The following is an 18609-nucleotide window of genomic DNA, read 5'->3' as shown; positions in this document are numbered from 1 at the left end:
TCTGTGCATTTGCCAAGATGGCTCCACAAATCAAATATGAAATCAATATCCTGCAAAACAAGACTGTACCTTAATTAGCAATTTCTTATTAACAGTACTCACTGATGGGCAGTGCAATCCTGGGGGGAGGGGTGATTGTGGTGCATCTGGGGACAGCACAGCCACACCACCTCCTAAAAGCCTTGCTGTGCTGTGGCCAGCAAGTCAAAAGTGACATTCCCCCAACTCTGTGAAATCCCACAGTACAGCACAATGGGCTGTGCCAACCTTTTTGCCAGCGTAAGTCTGAAACAACAAATGGGAGCATTCATGAGCCAAAGGGCTCAAGAAGCTGACTAAAGCTGGCTCCACTCCTGGGAATACCCCTTCAGAGCCAAGTTGGGCTCTGGCCCTGCACCTACATTGGCATTACCCTGTCAGGAGGCTCTCTACACCACTGGTGTGAGTGCTTCTGCACCAGCATAAATGCCCCCTATGCTGACATAAGTGGCATTTATGCTGGCTTCAGTGTCACACCTTCTCGGTGATTTCGCCCCCACCCCCAGGATTGCACTGTAAATTTGTCCTAGTCCTGCTCTCTTAACTCCTCCATTTTCTCACCCATAACTTTCATGGTTCATCTGGCATTTCATTCTTTAACTTGCTTGGCCCATTAACACGTTAAATAATCAACTAAAATAAATTTGCTCACCATTTCTGTTTGTCTTTTTAAAAAACTGCCTGTCCTTTAACTTTCTCCTGGACTACCTTTCACATTTTCAACTTTTACCTGTCTACAAATCCAATCTTGTTTTTATCTAGCTTTCTGACTCTTCCATCTCTTTCACTCATATTTCTAAGATTTTGCACAGGGTCTAGCTTGTCAATAACTGACACTTCATTTTTTTGTGTTTTCTTTTGCTTTGGCATTTTCAACACATTCTGAGAGGAGGAATCACTACTTAACAGAGCAATAAATTATATTAATATTCTAATTTTAAATCACTTTAAAAGCACTCAGTTATACCTGTGTGATGAGAGACACTACTTACTTGAGAAGCGCCCATTTAGAATTGCTTTTATATAAGCTGAGATTCTTACCTTTCTAAACTGTACCACACAATAACTGCTATAACTAGCAATTACAAATATATTGCTTTTTATACATAATTTTCACAGGATAGTTGGTTTTATCCTAAAAGCAACAACAAAAGCAATAACAATAAACACATTAGTAGCAGATTGACATAGTGTTTTATTTAAGCTGTCTGTACGAAGGAAAAAAATGTGCATCCCTATCATATACGTGTAAAAATACTAAGGATGTACAGTGTACAAAAAGGTTGTAGTTACTTCACATCCTTGTGGGTCATATACTTAAGGAAATAAACAGTTTTAAGTATGACCAACAATAATATGATTTCTTGGGTTTGTAGTCATGTCTGCTTAATATCCTTAACCATATGACTAGATCTGTCATGGGTCTAATAAAAGAACTAGCAAGGTCAAGAAATTTCACAAACTCTAAAGCTACAGGGAGGTAATTCAATTACCAATTTAGAGTTTTTATTTAAATAAATACTTTACATTTCATGCTTGCCTGTCATACACTACCAGGAGCAAGATAAGGAAATTCTACTGTAGACAGTACAAACAGTAGCAGCAAAGTGTGTACATTGAGGTGTAATATAGAGACCCTGCAGTTAGTAAGGAAAGACCTTATGTTTGTACTCTAGCAGAAGCACATGGCCCGTGCAAGAACTGACAGCTTCAAGCAGCAAACGAAGAAAGGTGGTTTTTAAAAAAACAAACTAGAATACTGTATAAATAGTTGAAAGATGTTGGAAGAATCATTAGTGTAGAAAGCAAAGCAGTGTGAAAAACTGCCAAAATATAAACACAAACAACCGATTTCTTCAAAGGTAGCTGCAGTACAAGAGGGCACATGGCATGTCCTGGAAACCAGTACAAGCTGGAGTCAACAAGTCTAAAATGTACTAAGTTGTTTTTTTTAATCCTCCTCTGAATATCTAGCCAAATGCACACAGAGCTGTAGGGAAGCAGAAGAAAAGTTTCAAGAGCATCTCTTGCCACAGTTCTACATTTTATTTTATATTTTTTGAAATATTGGGAGCATGAGTTGAAAATACCTCTGTCTAAGCTCCCAAGAGTCATTCCATGTATGGACTTAAACTTATGTCCTTATTTTGCTTCATGTTGGTCTTCACTTACTTTTAATGTCCAACATGATAAAATTGTATGGACAACAAATACATAAGTAATCCAGGCAACTGACTACCTTCATATTATCTGTTCATAAGGCAATATAGCATGCATTTCTGTATCCATTCAACAAGTCACCATGTGTTCCCTCTTTTCTGGGGAAATTTTTAATATTGGGCACTAAGTATTTTGGACTCTTTATGAGATAGGAAAATGATTCTGAGCAGAACCAAGCTTGCATTTGACATGGTATAACTTGAATCTTTTATGATTTAAGAGCACATATGGCCAAATTTGTGACAAAAGACAAAAAGGGGTTTTTTTAAGGGTTCTTGGGGCGGGGGTGTTCTGTTTTTGCTTTGTACAGAATCTACAGAATCAACAGTGCTGTCCTCTGTGGTATGATAGGGTTGTAGTTTTCGTGCCCCACCTCTCCTTGCTCTCATGTCCAGATCAATTATTTGATGATTAAAAGCAGTAACATCAAAGTGGGGTTAGGTACAATTGGAAAGCCACTTTCTCTCATGAACATAATGCGAACAGCAATGAAGATGGTAGATTGAAACAGTTAATAGATCGTTGCTTTGTAATGTTATAGTCACTTCCAGATCTTTGTGAGACTTTGAGAAAGTTATGTCTTTAATGTCAGCTAAACATTTAGATAGGATAGAAATATGTATGAGCTAAATGGAAGAAAGTTATTGTACATCTTGAAGGGTCTTTTCAAGGAAGTGCCACTATCAGTGAGTCCAATATCTTATGCTGAATAGCAGTCATAGGTGGTATAGATGGCTATGGTGCAAGCTCCTGACAAACCAGAAACTCCTCATGACCGATTCCCTAGCTCCAGATCTATCTTACCTGTAACAGGTAAGAAGTCATTGCTCAGTAAATTCAGAGAGGATAAACTAATGGCATATGCCTTTCAGAGAAAGTGTTCCAGCATGAGTGCTGCTGATTAGTGCAAAGCCACTACCTTAGGCTGTTAAGTTAAATTTCTTCAAAAAAATTAAAAAATAAAAAGCTAAAAAATTGCAGCCAAGTTTCTGTGATCTTTCAGGACATGATAAAAGGCTAGTAACTTCACTGAAAGGCATCTGATTCTACACCTGAGAAAATTTATTTTGCTATGAGAGTGATAGAAACAGCTGAACTTATCATCTATAAATGCACCAGAGACATTTGTATACTATTTGAACATTAAAATGATTATATATGTGACTTTGTTGATAGAAGGTTTCAATGAAGGAACCAGTATGGCAAAATGGTTACTAACAGAGGGTACTCCATATTGCTGCAACTAGAAATGTTTAGGATTGCTTTCTGTTTGTGGTCAAGTCCCAACTTTGCAAGACACATGATTACACCAAGTCTATGCAGATTTCCATGGTCTGCCCAGTCAACCCCAGCTAGTCAAAGGTCCTTGTGCCCAGGGGAGTGGTTGCCATGAAGGTGAGAATCACTGTGGCAAGTCTTGTAATAAGAATGCTAGATGGGGATGACATCAAAGATGATTCTGATTAATACTTGTTTAATTAGAAAGCATTCATATTATTGTAAATAAGGAACAATTAATTTAAGTGTGCCAGTCCGTACATAATGTATATGTAGCTGAACATAGGAGTGTTTTTAAAAGATCAAATTCCTGAAATTAGCAATTTGATGGTGAAAGGAGACTGAGGATAACTATGTGCAGCCCTGCCTCCTGACTGAATTAATTAGCGGGACTTCAATTTTTAATTAAAAAAATATGCTTTTGGATTGCTGCAGAAACCGCATGTGCAGCAACCATTTCTTCATGCAGCTACGCATGCGAATATATAAGCGGGCTTCTGCCTATTTATAATTTAACTTGAGGCATTAATGTTTATTTTTGAAAGCATTATTGAACCTGCATCAACATAATTATTACAGGATTTTCATGCTGCGTAAAATGTTTGAGAGAGGCTTTCATCATACCTAACTTGTCCCAGTTCTTATACTATCGAATTGTCCATTGTCAAAAAGACCTGAACCTAGGAAGCAGGGGGGTGGGCAGGAACCACCCACCTTATCACAGCACAGTGAGTAATAGGTTTTATTTTGCAAATCTCTATGCATGAATTACCTCCTTCGTCTTTCTACCAGTGCCTGGAATGAGAGTTTGCTATCAGAACTCAGTAAGACAAAATCACAACAAATATACTAATTTCTAAATAGTCATTAACAATACAAGCACCATTTGAAGAAGTACTTTAAAACTTCCCAGCTCAAAAGAACAATTCAGAATGCTAAATATTGGAGGCCCAAATTTAAAGTGGGCCTTCATGGAATGACCCACCACTGATTTACTGCAAGATGTCAAACAATTCACCAGTTTCTATAAATAGGAATTTAATATTGAAATATACTACCCTGATAATTTTATTATAACCAAAAAGATTTTCCTAAGTATTAGGAAACAACTAAACTAGAACTGCCATGAGAAGCTTCTTAGCCTTATTAAGAAATACTTTAAACCATGGAGTGGCCTATTTGTTCTAATCCAGCAGGTCTGAGCCAAGTGCAGATCCTATGCTACAAAGGGCATTGTGTGGAAAGGGGGAACCTCATATTTAGAAATGGGCTGTGCATGTAGTTCTTCTTGCTAGGTGATGCTGACAAACAGATGATTGATGGTGTTAACTGACAATGCTGATCACCCATTTAGAGGGTGGAGGTAGTGCTTTCTCTCCCCCACCCCACTTTATAAAGTGAGTGGTGTGTCACAACTCACAGCCTTGTTCATCAGGTCCATGGGGAGATTGTTGCATATAAGAAACTTTGGATTAGGACCACCATGAATATTTTTACACACTTGGTATACATGGGATACTGCCCATAAACTAAAGTTCTGTCTAGCACTGATTGCTAATTATCACCTCTTAATTACCTCAGTGTCATAATATTTAGCAATAAGTGCCGGTATAGTTTTACTCTGTAAGCTTCCCACTCAAATGGTGAACATTAATCATGACTGTCATGGTGCACAGATAGGTTAACATCTACTTTGATGATGGAAAGTATGTGTGTGTGTCTAGCTGCCTTAATAAAATGCCCACATACTTTTTGACAACCCCAACATCTGCCACTGCCTGCAGTGGTTTTCATTTTAGGGTTATCTAGATTTTCAGCATCAAGAGGCTGAGATATCTGCATGTAAATATTATTTTCTTCTCAAAAGTCATGTACACATTCATACATAGCAATCATAATACTCTGCTAAATCACAGTTTGTTACAGGAGTTGAAAAGGTAGTGAAGCCAAGATACTTCAGTGATAATCTGGTGGAGTAGCATTCTGTGACGTCATTACCATTGGCATACATTTCTATTACATTTGCTGGCAAATTTTGAAAATCCCAACTCCCAGTACCAAAGGTGAACTGCCTTTCCTCAGTGCGTTAAATTTTTTCATGAATTTTTTTTTTAATCACAAATCTGGTTGAATAACTAATAGGAGGAAATAATATTCAAGTTGTTAACAATGTTCTTCTTTATGTTTGAACAGAGCTATAGCATCATATAGAATTGCTATTCCTATCTATTGTTTGCAATGATATACTGAAGTGTTTTTCATATAATTATTGTAGCTTCATAAGCTTGAATATGTTTTCCATGAAGCTGTTTGACTCCTATTACTACATTCCCCTTGAGTGGAGAGGGCAGAAGTCCTCTGGACACATGGCTTTGGGATTTTCTCTTGACCATAATGTAATGTTTCAGCAACAGAAACCCAATTCAAAGTATAAGGTACACTTTCAGAGTCTTGTTAAAATTTAACATGGGAGAAAAAGTGCATTATTTTGTTCAGCTTGTACAGTCCTTCCATAAACAAAACAATTGTTAAAAGCCTCTTTTAGGATGTAGCAGCAAACATGACACATACAATCGTTGTCACTAAGAAATAAATACTACTGCAGTGTAACAAAAATATTCAGTTAAATACCTGAAGGGAAAAAAAGCTAATTCACAAACTCCAAAATAATTTAAAAATGAAAAGGCAAACTCCTGTTTACCTTGGTGTACAAATTTTGGTGAAAAGCGCTGTTGTTATGCCTGTCTACATTCTTCAGCCACAAGAGGTGACGTTCATCAACAAAGAAAAAGAAAAGCATGAGAGAGGATGTTATCTGATGCAAATTATAAGACCTTTAATTGTTGTCTTTTCCCCCTTAACTTCTTGCATTTTAAAGGCTCCATTCTTCATAATTGCACATGAATCTGGAAGTCTACATGGGAGGGAGGCCAGGTGATCCCAGCCCTTCTGATTCTTGTGTAGTATCCAACAGTAATTAAAAAATAATATATATATTTATTTATATTTATTTATATATATTAACAGTTATGTTGTCCTCTTGAATGTTTTTATCCAGATGTTAATGACACATCTAATTCAAGTGATGATATGCCTAACAAAAGCGTTGCACCACCATCTTCTGCCTTTCCCAGTTCTGTCCAGCTCAAACAGATGTGAGAAAACATCATAAACTATGTTGTTTTTTCTAGAATTTTGATTTGTCTTCTAAAAGAAGTGAGAAATGCTTCTCCGACCGGCGTGTCCTTTAGCCTCTCCTCTGAAGAGACAAGAGAAAGATAACCAGCTGTGCGCAAAATGCACCATTGAGAATTTGTCATCTAGCGTCACAACATTTTTGGATTGCTTCTTGCTGTTACACTCATGCTGAGACAGTGGACAGCATCAACAGCAGGGGATCTTAGACCAATATAAAATGTCATGCAGATAAATCAAAGAGGCTGATTGGGCAGAAAGAGAATTGGTTCAATTTGGAATGATCTCTGAAAGTGCTTTGCTATCCTAAATAATAGCAAGTACTGGTGATGAGATTCAGTACTCATTTTCAGTGATAAACCTAATATGACTGTGAACCAGAAGAACAAAACAGCACGCTACTCCCGTCCACTTGCAGAATAGGAAAACTGAGGAAAATGTGGTCGTCTCTCATTGTCCATGCAGTCCATACCATCTTCATCATCTGTGGAAGTGAAGTTTGAAGGTAGTCTCAGAAAAAAAAAATTCTCACTGTACATTCCATAACATTATTCTACAGTACATTTCTGGCAAGCAAAGACAAGAGAGAGACCACTATTTTAAAGGAAGTGGGCATGCAGATTAGGATCTTAATACTCCTTCTAACACAACATTGAATTAATGACCAATACTGGAAGGTATGGGAAGATGATGTTTTTTCTCTCATTAGATAAGATGAATTATGATGTTCAGAAAAAAAAATTACAAGAATTCAACCCCAGTGCTGTGTGGTCCACTGGCTTAAGTGAGCCCACTACAGCTCACCAAGCAAGGGTCAAAAGAGGCTTAACATATGAATCAGCAGCCTCAAGCATCTAGTGCGCATGACTGATGCTTTGTCGGAGTGCAGCCTTAAAGGCTTCTTTCTATAAATTTCAAATATGGAATATATGGGGGGGGGGGATGCTTAATGTGACAATACTGTATTGGTGACAATTAACACCTTTTAGAATGATTCTGTAAAGCTGAAGACTAGTTTAGCAAATATTTATCAGACCTTTAAGCAGAATAGTCTAAGGCGCTGTACGCTTTAACCTGCAGCATTAACATTAAGGAATCCTACCAGAATTATTCTGTGACATACTACTAGCACCTTACAAGGGAAGATGTACTCTGGTTTTGGCTTTGATTCAGCAAAATGCTTAGCCAACACCTTGCTCCAAACAGATGCTCAGAGTCAGCATTGTTAAATACTCTGCTGAACTGAAAGTGTATTGTTTATCCCAAGGAAGTCTTTGTGATTTTTCCATTCATTTTTATTACACTTAGTACTATTAGAAAGGAATGATAAAACTTTAAGGGGACAGAATCTTATTTCTGACATGCTCTTGTTTTCTGAAGTCCTCTTAATTGATAGTTCTTCTAAAAGTCTTGTTACAAGAAGGTCATTTAAAGACAGATGCAAACCACATGTCTCAAAGGGATGATATTATTCCTGGCTATAACCGGACAGGTATATCACAATTTCTTTTTCATAATAAAACTCTTAGTTGCACTGGGGCCCCTGAACCACAGGAGTTATTTGAGCTACCGTACTTACATTTTTCAGGTGGCGTTATTGTAATAGTCTGAGCAGTGAACTCTTCATCAAAATATCTAGTGTCTGTCTCAGAAGTCACTTGAGGTTTAAAGGGAGGGACAAGCTGAAGGAGTAAGGAGGAAAAAACTGCATTAACAAAATGTGAACACAACCAAAATTGTATGTTAAGTTCTTGAGACTAAGTACTTAGACTAAATAGTTGGCACCAAAAGGGTCCAAAACTGAAAGACTGGTAAGGAGCTCTTGAGTAAAACATGAGGCCATCAGAAAGCAAAATGTCAATAATATTGTAGGAGAAAGAAATGTAGATACTTTGGGAAATTTGTGGCACAATATTGGGGTATGGTTTTTCTTGAAGGTATTTTCCCTCAAGAACTGGAATTCTTGTGTGGACAGGCCTACAAATGCTGCAGATTATAAAAAAATTAACACCTTGTACAAACATTGAAGAGCATTAAATGTCCCTTAATCTGAGCAGTCATTTTGATTCCTCCCCTGTAGCTTCTCTACTAACGTTCTCTGTGTGTGTGAATGCACTTGCAAGCTGAGTTGGAGCAATCTGGGAAGCAAGAATGTTGGGCTTATTTATCACAAGATTGTCTGGCTTTGTGGAATCTAGAATGACAACTGGGCCAAACAGACTACAAAATACATCGGAAGGGTGTCAGACAATAATAGATATAACACCATATTCAACAGATTTTCAGCTACCGCACTTATAGGTTCACACTTCCCAAATCACAGCTCTCTACCCCCTTTTATAATGCTCCCCAGGACTTGCCACTAATACTGCCAGATATATTTTGTTTTTCCCCTCTCACTCTTGCCATCAGCATTCCCACTTGCCATCAGATCACTCACTTATAGCCCAAAAGACAGGAAGGAGAAATGGGGTTGGAGAAAGAGCAGGGGAAAGAAAGGGGAAGGTTGGAGTATGGCTGGAGAGAAGAAGGAATGGGATATGGGGGAAAGAAAGAAAGGAAGAAAGAACATTGTCATCCCCTCAGACTTGAAGAGGTACAGATCTGGAGCTCCCAGACATTCACTTCACTAACCGGAGGATCCAGGGAAAGCATATGTGAGGTGAGAGAAGCAGCTCTATACTGCACCAGCCCCAAGTGAGCAGAGCCACCTCTCATTCACAAAGGGGCAGGGCTGACACACAGACAGGCAATAGCTTTTATTGTGCTGAACAAGGGGCAAAGAATGCAAAAAGCCATTGCCTACCTTGTTTGCATTTCAGGCAAGAGAGAGAGCTGCCAAGGACTGGTGAGGTGCCCTTGCTCAACATGAGAGAGCAGCGTGCAGGCAAATCCAGAGCAAGGTAAGTTGACTGAGATGGGCAGCACTCACATTTAAAATGCCTTGCCAGTTCCAGGCTGCTCTCTTACCTCTTTGCACAAAAGATTATGAGACAGGGCCTGTGAAGAGATGAAAGAGCAGCTACAGCAACACATAAGCCACTGGGCTAATAGGGTGGTAATTTATAAATGGGGAGAGGGATCATCTCATGGGCTGCAAGGGCGTTTTCAGAAGACTGGATGCAGCTCAAAGGTTATATGTTTGATATCCCTGATATAAAGAATGTTCACAGAAACATCTTCAGAAACCCAAGGGCTTTGGTACTTATAGAGTGAATAAAACAACTTCTGTGTCGGTGCCTCTGGCTATTGCTGCCACCAAGAAAGGAGTTGGATTCTGCACCAAAGTGATGTCTCCCTGCACAGACTGAATTGCTGCTAAGTATCAAGTAAAAGCAACCATTTCCTGGGGATGCAGGGGGTCTGCCATGGCCCACACAGGTACAATAGCAACAACGGCAGTATGGAGGATTAGGGAAAGAACACTGAGAAACATCTATTCACAAATTTCGGTCTAATAATTCATTGTGTTCTTTTAATGAATGCTGTAAGTTACCTTAAAGATCACAGATGGCAGAAACCTGCTTGCACCTGGTGATATCACTGGCATTCACACAGTACTGCTGAAATACGTTACTTTTAGAAGTACTTTCACAAGCACAAATTTGTCCCAATTAGTTAATTAAGTGCATTTCTGCTCCAAACACACAGTTACTCAATTGCCAATTCCATATAAGAGACATCAATGAATTTTAAGATATAGTAAAAGTAGATTACTGTATGGATCATCACAACTAGAAGTAGAATTTTTAAAACAAAATGGGAAACCAGACTCAACTATTTATTAATGGAAAAATTAACAGCTCAAACAATACAGTACTAACTGTCAGTTTTAATTTTAGGTTCTAATTACCACATAATTTTGTATTTTTCAGAATTCTATTACCCTAAGTAATAACCTGGTTAATGATCATAAGGTTTAACTATAATAATGTGTGTAGATCATAACACAGCATCTCTTCCATATAAGCACAATGTTTTGATTAATTCTATTCACTGAACTCACTCCACTATTTCATGTTAGAAAACTTTCCTGAAATCACTCATTAGTGCCTCCAGCATATTTACTGTTCCTCCCTCTCACATCACCTTAAATTCTGTATGTATATTTGTTGTGTATTAAGAATGTGGTTAATGTAGCTTGCAGTGCAATCCAAAGCAGAATCACACCTTTATTAGCAAAAAGGGATTAATTTTGCTTCTGATTGCATTACTCGTGTAAAATGAATTAAACTGGGCAGCCAGACCATTTATCTGATGTATATCCTACATTAATCAAAATTACATCCTGTGTGTCATTAGTAATATCCAGATTTCAAGACTTTCCTGGAGTCCTACATTCTAGGGGTGACCCAAGCCAGTGGTACTATTCATTATTGCTCCTTCAAGGGACAGAGTATTAAAGTATCTTTTGAGTACCCAGTCCTTTAATTACAGTAAGAGATATGGTATTCCTCCTTGCCTTCTCCTTTTCAGAAGGTCTGTTTCTGGTTGTAGGTGAAACTCTGCACTCACAAAAAGCAAAATTATTCTTGAAAAACTAGCACATTCATTCTGACTTTGAGCAGTGATTATTTAATCGCGGTTTGAATGAAAATGTGTAACAGCCACAAACAAACATTAGTGCCAGATAATGGTTGCATAAAGTTCTAGCTCTGTATTTATAACAAAAGATTCAATATGCCTTTCCATTTATGGTAAAATTATATTTACTTGATTTTTCTACTGGCAACAAGCAGGTTTTTAAAAGGTTTACAGCATTATGGTATAAACAGCACAGTGAGCACTACCTGCAACATGAGTAAAATGAACAACAGAGAACATGGGAGTGAATAACTGGACAGAATAATGTTATATATGACACAGTATAGTATATGACACGGAGGATATGTAAAGATGTGAAAGCCTGGAAAAGCTATAACAATTCAAATGGTGGAGGAAGAATCTGGAACATGATCCATTTCCTCCTGCGGGTGGGGAAAACAATCTACTCACAGATCAATGGAGCCCTTTAACCTTACCTACTCATTCTCTGGACATGTTGCATAGTATTCAGTCATAATGTGTATTGGGACACCCATGTACATCTCTAGTGTTTGAATGCAGAGGCCCTCCTCAAGGTCTTGCACTCTGGGGAAAAGCAGGATGGCAGGATTACACCTTGAGAGGCATACATGGGCTTCTAGGTAATAGGCTGGACTGTTGCAATGTATGCAATATTTTCTGAGCCCTGGGACAAGGGCCACAGAAGGAAGAGTAGACATCACATCTTCAAAGTGTAGTGAGGGAAATTATATAACCACAGTCGAATTCTATGCATATTTAATCAGAAGCAAACCACAATTGGGGTCATGGGGGTTTACACATTAAATAAATGTGTTTAAGATTGCAGCCTTAGCACCTTGAACTTCCACAATAATGTTAGTACTGCTGAATAAAGTCTAAACAATTATATCTTCCTGTATCATAAATATGTCAATCTGCTGTTCTGTGCTAGTTAATGCCTGTGATTCTATCAGCACAAGTTTCTCTGAAATCGAAGGTTACTTGCTTCTGCATAAACAACCATATTATATACCATATGTAATGGCCATGGTCCAATGTGCATGCACACAACAATGAGGCTTGTGCCCTATTAAAAAGCAGTGGCACCAGTCATCTGGAGAGAAGAACGTACAGTTTGCTAGATTCTTCATTTCCCCTTCCCAAACAACTGGTAGGCACAATAACTGACTTATAAAAACAGTTCTATATATACAACTCTGGCAGCAGAACCGGGTAGAAATACTATGGCCAGCACCCATCAAAATGGATAATTCCTTATCCAGCTGAGGTACAGGTTCAAATGCATTTCATGTTCTTAAATCAATAAACAAAGGTGACTCCACAACTGTTAAAATGTACAGGGATTCCAATGCTTGTGGATCGATTCCTAAGAAGTAACTTGAGCATGCAGAAAAGGTCAGTGTTAAGCCAATATCTGAAATTTAGAACATTAACAATCCCATCCAATATTTGACAGCAAGCCATGGCCTATTCAAACTAGTATCTGAAATAGAGACGACCCACACTATTTGCCTGCATGATGCCCGGGTGCAATGTCAATTCTGGTGAGGACTTTGAATTATTGTCATGGCCTCAGGGCATGCTGTAGAATTCATTCCATCTCTAATCTAAAAGAAACATTTATTGCAAAGGTTCAGACAAAAGTCAAGCCTTAGGCCTGACTTAATATTTACTGACTCCAAGAAAACTGTTTGCCCAGAGTATACTAAGCTACTGGCTGGATCACAACATGACAAGGGTACTGTGGGGTCCGGTGTGCTTCCGTGAGTTGGGCAAGTATATGGTAAACACTGAGAGTCTGAACCCAGGCCATAGTCTTATTGAAGCCATTGTTGTTTAGTCGTTGCCCCTTATTTGAGCTCAGGCCTAGCTTAATCACAAACATTCCCACAGGAATGCACCATGTTAAATACATGTTTTCCCTTTTTTTTTTGAAGAGCATGCAACTGTTTGGAAGTTAATATCAGTGCGAATTTTTAGGTAAAACTAAAATCCTAAGAACTCAATGAAGTTTTTGCCAAAAACAACAGAACATTAATTAAAGCCAAACTTCAGGACTGCACCCTAAATCCATGAAAATGTTCACTGTAGAATCCTAAAAAGTGAGCACATTACTGCTTAAAAATGTTTATATGTGTACATTGTAGGAAAAAAATCAACACTCTAAGCAGAGTTAGAACTTGAAAAAGGGCTCAGTGTTTAGTCCTTCGTGTGTGTGTGGGGCGGGGGAGAACAGCTCTGCTGCAATAAAAATAATGAAAAGTGAAAATATATTGTACCTGTTGCCCAACACCAACTGCCACTACATCTGCAACCTCAGGCACATAGTTGAAGGAGCTATGGTTGCACATCCAGGCCTCCCCTTTCCCCCCTTTCCATTCCCCTTCCTTTTCCCCTCTCTTACCTTCCCTTTCCCTTTTTTCTCCCTCAGTTGGGGTCTGAGGAATTAAGCCCCATCTTGGAATAAAATGGTTGGATTAAATTTTGATCTGCTATAGGTTTTAATTGATGTAAGTTAAATTTGCAGTTAGACTTATATTTTAACTGTTTATATGGATTTGGTTGAAATGTTGGAAGCTATCCCAAGTCTGTATAGGGAGGGGTGATATATAAACTTATTTAAACTTAACAAGGCTTAAAGGACTGCAGATCAGAAAGTGCAATGTTCAAGTAGGTTTGACTCCCACATTAAGAATGGTTTTAGGTCCCACTGATTCCATAGTCTTATGTTTTTAACATGATACTGCCAGTGTTTAGGATGGTTACTATGATGCCCAGCTGAAAGCCATAGGATTCCAAGCAAGAATACTTACAGCCCAATCAAGACTGCTGGGGGGGGGGGGAGGTAGGGGTGAAGCAACTCCTGGAGGCAACACAGGGTGGCACCAGTGGATTTGCCCTCCCAAGGCCCTTCAAGATGCCCAGACATAGTGGAGGCATTCTGGAGGTGTGGCCAGGAGCCAACATTAGTCGGCTTCCAGCCTGGCATTGCCTCCAATTATGCTGTAGTCTAGGTCTCCGACATATGGCACCCTTTTGGGTGGTGTAAGTACATGGAGTCCAATAAAGACCTTTCTGGCGGTGTGGAGGTTTTGTTTTATTTTTTGCCTCCCTGTGCTGCCAAAAAGTCCTCTGGGGGTTGCAGCGTGGCAGGGTTCTGGAACAGGCTGCCCAAATCAAAACATTTATCAAACCAAAGCCCATTTAGTACAGTCTTCTGTTTCCAAAAGGAGAGGACACCAGGGAAAGGTAATGGTTATTTGCTGTTGTTTCTCTTCAGTAGAGATGTGAAGGCTCAGAAGAAAACTGGAAAATCTCAGAGGGGAGAAACTTTTTCCCAAGGACCCCTACTCTTTTTCCATTGAAAGATCCGGGGATTTGAGGAAGCACCAAAAAACCCCTCCAATAAATATTTTTGCTTTTTGAGTGAGAAAAATTCTTTCTAACAAAGTAGGATACAGTAAACTGAACACTAATCATAACAACAGAATACATTTATCAGTCAGTTAAAGTATGATGTGAAACTTCCATAGAGAACTGGTCCTGGGGGAAAACATCCATCAGATTTTAGCGATGTGGGGTTGAAGTCAGAATTTAGGGGGAAAACTGTGTGGTCCCAAATGAGCTGAAGTTAATGATCACAAAGGGCCAAACCAGATTTGTGCTGAGAGTTCCATGTTTGAAGCTCTCAGATATATTTAAAACAATTTTCTGGTACACAGAGGCTCCATTCAAATCAGGATCACAGTGGATAAGGAAGGAAGTCCAACTCTTCTGCCACACAATTTTCTCAGCCTAAAACAGCCCAAGATAGCTTCATTTAGCTAATCAAATAGGTACACACAAGCTTAGTCCAACTTTTCAAACAGCAGCTCCCTATGCCCTTTTCAGACCAGGATAATGATGCAAGGAGTCTTTGAACCCCTCATCCCTACATGCTACAATCCCAATCCAAATTGAGCTAATATGCAACTAACAATTATGTTTAAAAATTCTGGAAATCTCTGACTATGAACATCACAGCACACATCTGGCTTTATGCAGTACTGAAAGCAGTGGGACTTCTGAGCTATTGATTCACTTTTAATCTACTGGTTTTTTGATCCAATGGCTTCAATTGGATAGTCTTACTGGACTTTTAGAACTAAAATCACGAGAACTAAAATAATATGTTAGGATGTAATTACACATGAAAGAAATACTGAACAGCAAACAAAACTCGGTATTAACAATCTCACTAGTGGCTATTGAGGAAGAGGGTTCACTAGCCATTGTGGAAATTTTAGAAATTTGCCATAATAGGAATTCACAGTGTGACTTGGCATAAACTGTGACAAAACACATTTGTTTCTAGAAATTATAAGAAACAAGAGGAAAGGAATAGTAAACAGTTAAAATAACTCAGTTTTGAATCTGATCCAAATGTATGTGACATCCATATACGAATACTTCTACTGGGTTCACGGAGGCCCTTTCCGCACAGGCCAATAAAAGTGGGAAAGGCGGGTTACATGAATCCGCCCTTGCCCCAGTTCCTTTACATGGCTGGCTGTCTAATGGCCAGTCAGCACGTTGGCTGGGATGTGTGCCTTCACATGAAGGCGTTTTTCCCCTCCCCTCCCCTGCCTGCCTGCAAAGCGTAGCAGGACTGACCCCCCAGGGCATGATACAGCCTGTCTCCCCTGCGTGGCTCTGTAGATGGTAGCCAGGGAAAGGCGGTGCACAGCATAAATTAAAACAACACTAATGGAGAATATAACAAACACAATCACACATAATATAGGCTCCACTAAACATAACATTAAAAACCCCATGAAAATAGCGTACCATACAAAAATATTGACGTCCAGCTTTAAAATCTTCATAAAAACCCTCCCAAAAAGGAAAGGGAGCGGGGGGGGGGGGCATAGATGTTAAGGGGCTCAGGAGGTAAAGGAAAACAGAAGGAAAACAAAAGGAGAGTCACTTTCCCCCCCCCCGCCAAAGCCCGGTGGAACAACTCGGTCTTACAGGCCCTGCAGAACTCAGCGAGATCCTGCAGGGCCTGGACAGCTAGCGGTAGAGTGTTCCACCAGGCAGGGGTCAGGGCCGTAAAGGCCCTGGCCCGAGTAGAGGCCAGCCACATCATCAAGGGGCCGGGGACCACCAACAAATTGGCCTCTGCCGAACGCAGAGGCCGTGCAGGGATATATGCAACGTGCAGGGATATATGCAACCCGGGTTATATGGGCCACCTGGGTCTCCATTGAAAGACACGAATCCAGGTGGACCCCCACGCTGCGAACAGAGGAAGTCGGTGCCAGTGAAGCCCCCCTCCCTTTGCAGCCCAGCCAAAGGATCTCAGTCTTTGATGAATTCAGTTTTAACCTGCTCTGTTGCGACCATCCAGCAAAAACCTCCAAACAATGCTGTAGGGTTGCAGGGGTGGTGACTGTTCCCTCTTCCATCAACAGAATGAATTGAGCGTCTTCAGCATACCGATAACAGATCAGCCCAAAGCTCCGCACCAACTGAGCAAGGGGCCGCAAATAGAAGTTAAATAATAATGGGGACAATAGCGCCCCCTGAGGCACACCGCAATGAAGCGGGCACTTCTGGGAGGCTTGATTCCCGCATCACACTTGCTGACTCTGGTCCCGGAGAAACGAAACAATCCACTGAAGGACAGTGCCCTGCACCTTGGAAGCAGCCAAAAGATTGTGGTCAACCACATCAAATGCTGCGGTAAGGTCCAATAATACCAGCAGCGCCAATCCGCCTCAGTCACGCTGTATGCGGAGTGTGTCTGTGACGGTGACGAGAACAGTCTCCATCCCATGCCCAGCACGGAAGCCGGACTGGAAGGGATCGGAAGCCAGTGTGTCCTCCAGAAAGCCCTGAAGCTGCTCCAACACCACTCTCTCAATAACCTTCCCCAGAAACGGCCGTGGATGTGAACCACATTAAAACAAAAGAATCGCACATAATGCGATTGTCAAAAAACCTGGGTTGGGGGGGAAACCGCGGAGCAGATTCACGTTAGGATTGGGGTCCATGCGAAGTTCCCCCCCGACCCGGGTTTTTTACCGGTGTTATCCCGGTTTAATTGGCCCATGCAGAAAGGGCCTGAATGTTGGATCTGGTGCTTTGTGACCCTAGTCAAGTGCCCATGAAGGTTCTGCATTGTGGCCTAAATACTCTAAACTTTATCAGTGGCATCCACCAACAGTCAAATAACAGTGAGGAAAATAAAAGAAGTGAAAACAAATCAAGGAAAAACCCTCTTATTCCAGATACAAGATATACTTCATCCTAAATAGTATTTAGTTCCTTTCAAACACTACTGGACTTTATTCTCAAAAGCCTACATCCTGAAACTCTTGTTGGTCTCTAAGGTGCTACCAGACTCCAATTCAGTTGGATTTTTACAGTATTTTTAGTTCATCCAAGAGGTATTACCTGAACTTTTTGTATTTTTGAGAGTTGAAGCCTCATCGCTTTAGTTTTCCCCCCTCTGCTATCTCAACCATTTGCAGGGTCCTTTACACTCATGAAATTTTTAGACAGCACGCTAGCTATTCTATTATCTCCATGACTTAGTCCACAATTGATAGCTTCCCTCCAATCCTACTGCATTATATTGGTTCTTTCTCTTATTGATTCCTTTTGTTTCAACAGGGAAGAGGAGTAGCAAAGAACACTGTCAACTGCAGCCTTGGCACATGTTAAGTCCACTAAGTCCACAGGATATTTTGTCTTTTAAATTAATGGTACATTTCATGTCACTGAAAAACTTATTTTGGTGGTAAAATTTTACGGATACTGTCAAAACACATCATCCAATTTTAGAGGGAAAACCTCCCAAAAAAATTACCAGCTTCTGAAGAACTCGTCAAGAAATGAGGAACCAGCACATGGAACTTCTGCACCACCTCCAGAAGAAAATAAGAGAAATGCAATAAGAAACCCCTTCCTAGTAATAATTCTTCTCAAGTGGTATCATGAAAAATATGGTAAAAAATAATATTGAGAAGGGCAGTGAAAGGTGTCTAGGATTAGAGTTGTCTTATGTCAACCCAACTGGTAAATTAAAAAATATCTAACAGGCACACCTTCATTATTTTCATACACTAATGAGACTTTAGGTCATTTGATTCTTCTCTTTCATTGCTCTACCTGTTACAGTTTACAGTTATTCAGTAAACAATATCGGTAGTAAGTCTTGCAATCTCTTAGACTAGTGGAAAAATGGAAGAAGCAGTCATTCAAAGTACTAGAATTCTACATAATCCCAAATATGTGAATACTTCACAAAGCATATTGATCAGTACA

General features: G+C 39.8%; 2 protein-coding genes across 5 annotated transcripts in view; one reads left to right on the top strand and one right to left on the bottom strand.

Moving 5' to 3' along the window:
- The window catches only part of SDCCAG8 (SHH signaling and ciliogenesis regulator SDCCAG8), a 157521-nt gene that overhangs the window by 127651 nt on the left and 11261 nt on the right, over positions 1–18609 (top strand). For 2 of the 4 annotated variants that reach the window (XR_007243549.1, XR_007243548.1), the window contains exon 19: positions 9555–9635. The exons of 1 other annotated variant lie outside the window; for it this stretch is intronic. The gene's annotated coding sequence lies outside the window, so the exon portion shown is untranslated. Of the gene's footprint in view, positions 1–9554; positions 12167–18609 lie in introns of those variants that run through there. One more of the 4 variants, XM_048485111.1, reaches the window with a different exon arrangement.
- AKT3 (AKT serine/threonine kinase 3) overlaps positions 1215–18609 on the bottom strand; it is a 234215-nt gene continuing 216820 nt past the window's right edge. Inside the window, exons 12-13 of the mRNA XM_048485177.1 lie at positions 8312–8414; positions 1215–7216 (exon numbers count right to left, since the gene is read on the bottom strand). Coding sequence (XP_048341134.1) covers positions 7131–7216; positions 8312–8414 — 189 coding nt within the window. The 3' untranslated portion in view covers positions 1215–7130. The remainder of the gene's footprint in view (positions 7217–8311; positions 8415–18609) is intronic.

Source organism: Sphaerodactylus townsendi, linkage group LG01 (assembly GCF_021028975.2).
Source record: "Sphaerodactylus townsendi isolate TG3544 linkage group LG01, MPM_Stown_v2.3, whole genome shotgun sequence".
Lineage (NCBI taxonomy): Eukaryota > Metazoa > Chordata > Lepidosauria > Squamata > Sphaerodactylidae > Sphaerodactylus > Sphaerodactylus townsendi.
This window is presented reverse-complemented; position numbering and strand designations above follow the sequence as displayed.